The sequence below is a fragment of the Amblyraja radiata genome, unplaced genomic scaffold, assembly GCF_010909765.2.
Source record: "Amblyraja radiata isolate CabotCenter1 unplaced genomic scaffold, sAmbRad1.1.pri scaffold_434_ctg1, whole genome shotgun sequence".
NCBI lineage: Eukaryota > Metazoa > Chordata > Chondrichthyes > Rajiformes > Rajidae > Amblyraja > Amblyraja radiata.
This window is the reverse complement of record NW_022630536.1, coordinates 138,169-141,074: the sequence shown is the minus strand read 5'-3', so window position 1 is coordinate 141,074 and position 2,906 is coordinate 138,169. Positions and strand designations below refer to the sequence as shown.

Genomic DNA, 2,906 nt, shown 5'->3' with positions numbered 1-2,906 from the left:
CTTTATCTGATGGGATAAATTACAGACTTGATTTTTAAAATCTCAAAATTTTGTAACATTGCTACTTATTGTCCTGACCCCCACTGCGGGCAGTACCGGATATCCGGCATCAGCAGCAGCACCGCGTATCCGGGTCACGTGACAGCAGGCAGGGTCACCTCTGACGTCACAGCCCGACCAGTCCGGGAACCGTTGAGGTTAAACCCATATCCTGGTCGCTTAAAGGGAAGGGCGGCCGTTTAAAGGAGGGCAAAAACATTCCAGTCCCCAGGGCGGTGACGTTTACACCGGAGATGTTCACACATACACACTCAGTCCGGGTCTGATTCCCCGCAGACTCTTCAGCTGGTTCCGTCCATCTTCACTGAACTGATTCTCCCCCAGCCTGAAACAAGTCGAGGAATAAAGAGGAAATAAACAGATGAAACAACAGTGCCAATAACAGGGACTGGGGTTAATATTTCAACAACACTTACAGAACAAAATCACAGGAGAAGCCCGCGGATCCCCTGATATTTTATCACATTAAACATGAACACAAACACTCACTTGATCCACTTCAGTCTCGGGTGGTTCAGTATGAGGCGGCGGAGATTGGGGACAGATCGGTCTGTGAGGGAGTTGTGTGTCAGGTTCAGCTCCATCAGTGAGGTGTTTGTACTGAGAGCAGAGACGAGATCCTCGGCTCCAGAATCTGTGAGACCGACACTGTCCAGCCTGGAGATAAGAGAGAGTGAGGGTGAGGGACACAGAGAGACAGGAAATGGTGCAAATCCCCAGTGTTTATCAGTGACACAATTACTGATCACATTAATGTTCAGTGTCAGACACCCAGTGACTGTAAACACAATCTCGCAAAGTCTGGGACTTACCACAGTGTCTGTATTTTACAGTCCGGGTTCCTCAGAGACGCAGACACCAGTTTCACTCCAGAATCTCCAAGTTTATTCCCACCCAGCTTCAGAACCATCAGCGAGGGCTTTGTACTGAGAGCGGAGGTGAGATCCTCGGCTCCAAAATCTGTGAGACCGATATATTCAAGCCTGGAGATGAGAGAGAGTGAGGGTGAGGGGCACAGAGACACAGGAGATGGTGCAAATCCCCAGTGTTTATCAGTGACACAATTACTGATCATATTAATGTTCAGTGTCAGACACCCAGTGACTGTAAACACAATCTCTCACAGTCTGGAACTTACCCCAGTATCTGTATTTTACAGTCCGGGTTCCTCAGAGCCGCAGACATCAGTTTCACTCCAGAATCTCCCAGTTTATTCTCACTAAGGTACAGCTCCGTCAGTGAGGGGTTTGTACTGAGAGCGGAGGCGAGATCCATGGCTCCAGAATCTGTGAGACCGACACTGTCCAGCCTGGAGATAAGAGAGAGTGAGGGTGAGGGACACAGAGGGACAGGAGATGGTGCAAATCCCCAGTGTTTATCAGTGACACAATTACTGATCATATTAATGTTCAGTGTCAGACACCCAGTGACTGTAAACACAATCTCTCACAGTCTGTGACTTACCCCAGTGTCTGTATTTTACAGTCCAGCTTCCTCAGAGCCGCAGACACCAGTTTCACTCCGGAATCTCCCAGGTCGTTGTCTCCCAGTCTAAACACAAACAGAAAGTAAGAAACAAACTGATACAAACCCCGACGAGGCTGAGATAACTTCTCCCAAATGGATATTTCTGGAAAAACCTCAGCGAATTATTGAATAAATCTCCGTGGTTGAGGTGTTTGGTGAATTTCACCATTTATTCTCATTCCCCGACGACCGTGAAATGTTCCCCGTGCAGAGAACGATGGCAACACACCTGACCCGGGGGAGGGAGGGTAAAATAGGAGGGGTGCCCCCCGTGCACAGTGACGGCCGCTCGGCCCCGTAGAATGGGCGCTGTTCAGAATAACAGAATAGTGAAACAATTTTACAGTTCAGTTTTAGTGACAAACGAACAGTTACCTCAAGTGCTGACACTTGTGCAGAGCCGGTCCCAGCCGCTGGAGACCTTCACACTGAATGTGGCAACCCCATAGATTGAGGTGCTTGATTGTATCACAGAGCCTGATGGCATGAGACAGGACCGCACAGTCAATCGGGGTCAGTCCCAGTCCACGGAATGAAAGTGATTCCACAGATCCCAGTGTCTGCTGAGCCAGTACAGGGTTCTGAGACTCAAACAGGTAGTGCAGCGTATTCAGGAGGCTCCGTTTACCAGCTTTACTCTCTGTGTTTCCAGCCCGGCGTTTAACCTCCTCCTTCACCCAGTCAATCACTCGACAGATTTTTTGATGAGGGAATTGACCCAGAAACTCCTCCAGGATCCAAGCTGCGCGTGGGGAGGAGAGACCAGCGACAAAACGGAGAAATACTTCAAATCGCCCGTCTGTCATGCCATGGGCTTCAATGAGGAGTGTCTTGATATCCCCGCGATCTGGAGTCAGGAATTGTGCGAGTGCGGCTACAAACTCTTGGACGGTGAGGTGCGGGAAGGTGTACACCAAGCTCCGGGCTGAATCCTCTCTCTCCAAAAGTTCCATCAGGAACCCAGACAGGAACTGGGAAGGCTGCAGATTGTATTTGATCAAATCTTCATCTGTGAATACGATGTTCTTCTCAGCCACTCCAGTGAAGGCCATCTGACCAACCCTCAGTAACACCTCACGGGGGCTCTCAATCTCACGGCCGTGGTTTTTCAGGATGTTGTAAATAAAGTAGCAATATAGTTGGGTGATGGTCTTGGGAACTCGCTGCGGGTCCCGGTGCGTTTGTGTGAAGAAGGGGCCCAGTGTCAGGCCGAGGATCCAGCAGTAGGAGGGGTTGTAGCTCATGGTGTACAGGATCTCGTTCTCCTTCACATGTTTGAAAACAGCTGCTGCCACCGTCTGATCTTCAAAATATCTGGT

The 2,906-nt window shown here is 49.7% G+C and overlaps 1 protein-coding gene across 1 annotated transcript; it reads right to left on the bottom strand.

Annotated features, from left to right (window-relative positions):
• Window positions 1-263: 263 nt before the first annotated feature.
• LOC116969953 (NACHT, LRR and PYD domains-containing protein 3-like) lies at window positions 264-2,550 on the bottom strand. Its single transcript, XM_033016712.1, has 5 exons — window positions 1,963-2,550; window positions 1,525-1,611; window positions 1,199-1,369; window positions 550-717; window positions 264-385 (listed from the first exon to the last, which is right to left on the bottom strand). The coding sequence occupies exons 1-5, from the start codon at window positions 2,538-2,540 to the stop codon at window positions 298-300; spliced, it is 1,092 nt and encodes a 363-aa protein (XP_032872603.1). The 5' UTR covers window positions 2,541-2,550; the 3' UTR covers window positions 264-297.
• Between the last annotated feature and the right edge of the window lie 356 nt (window positions 2,551-2,906).

Bases quoted from the DNA above. Each gene is read 5' to 3' on its own strand.
- LOC116969953 (XM_033016712.1), bottom strand. From the start codon at position 2,540: ATGGAACTTTTGGAGAGAGAGGATTCAGCCCGGAGCTTGGTGTACACC. The intron at 1,612-1,962 runs GTAACTGTTCGT...GTTTGTGTTTAG, and splicing joins CACAAGTGTCAGCACTTGAG to ACTGGGAGACAACGACCTGG. The intron at 718-1,198 runs GTAAGTTCCAGA...TCTTATCTCCAG, and splicing joins TGTAAAATACAGATACTGGG to GCTGGACAGTGTCGGTCTCA.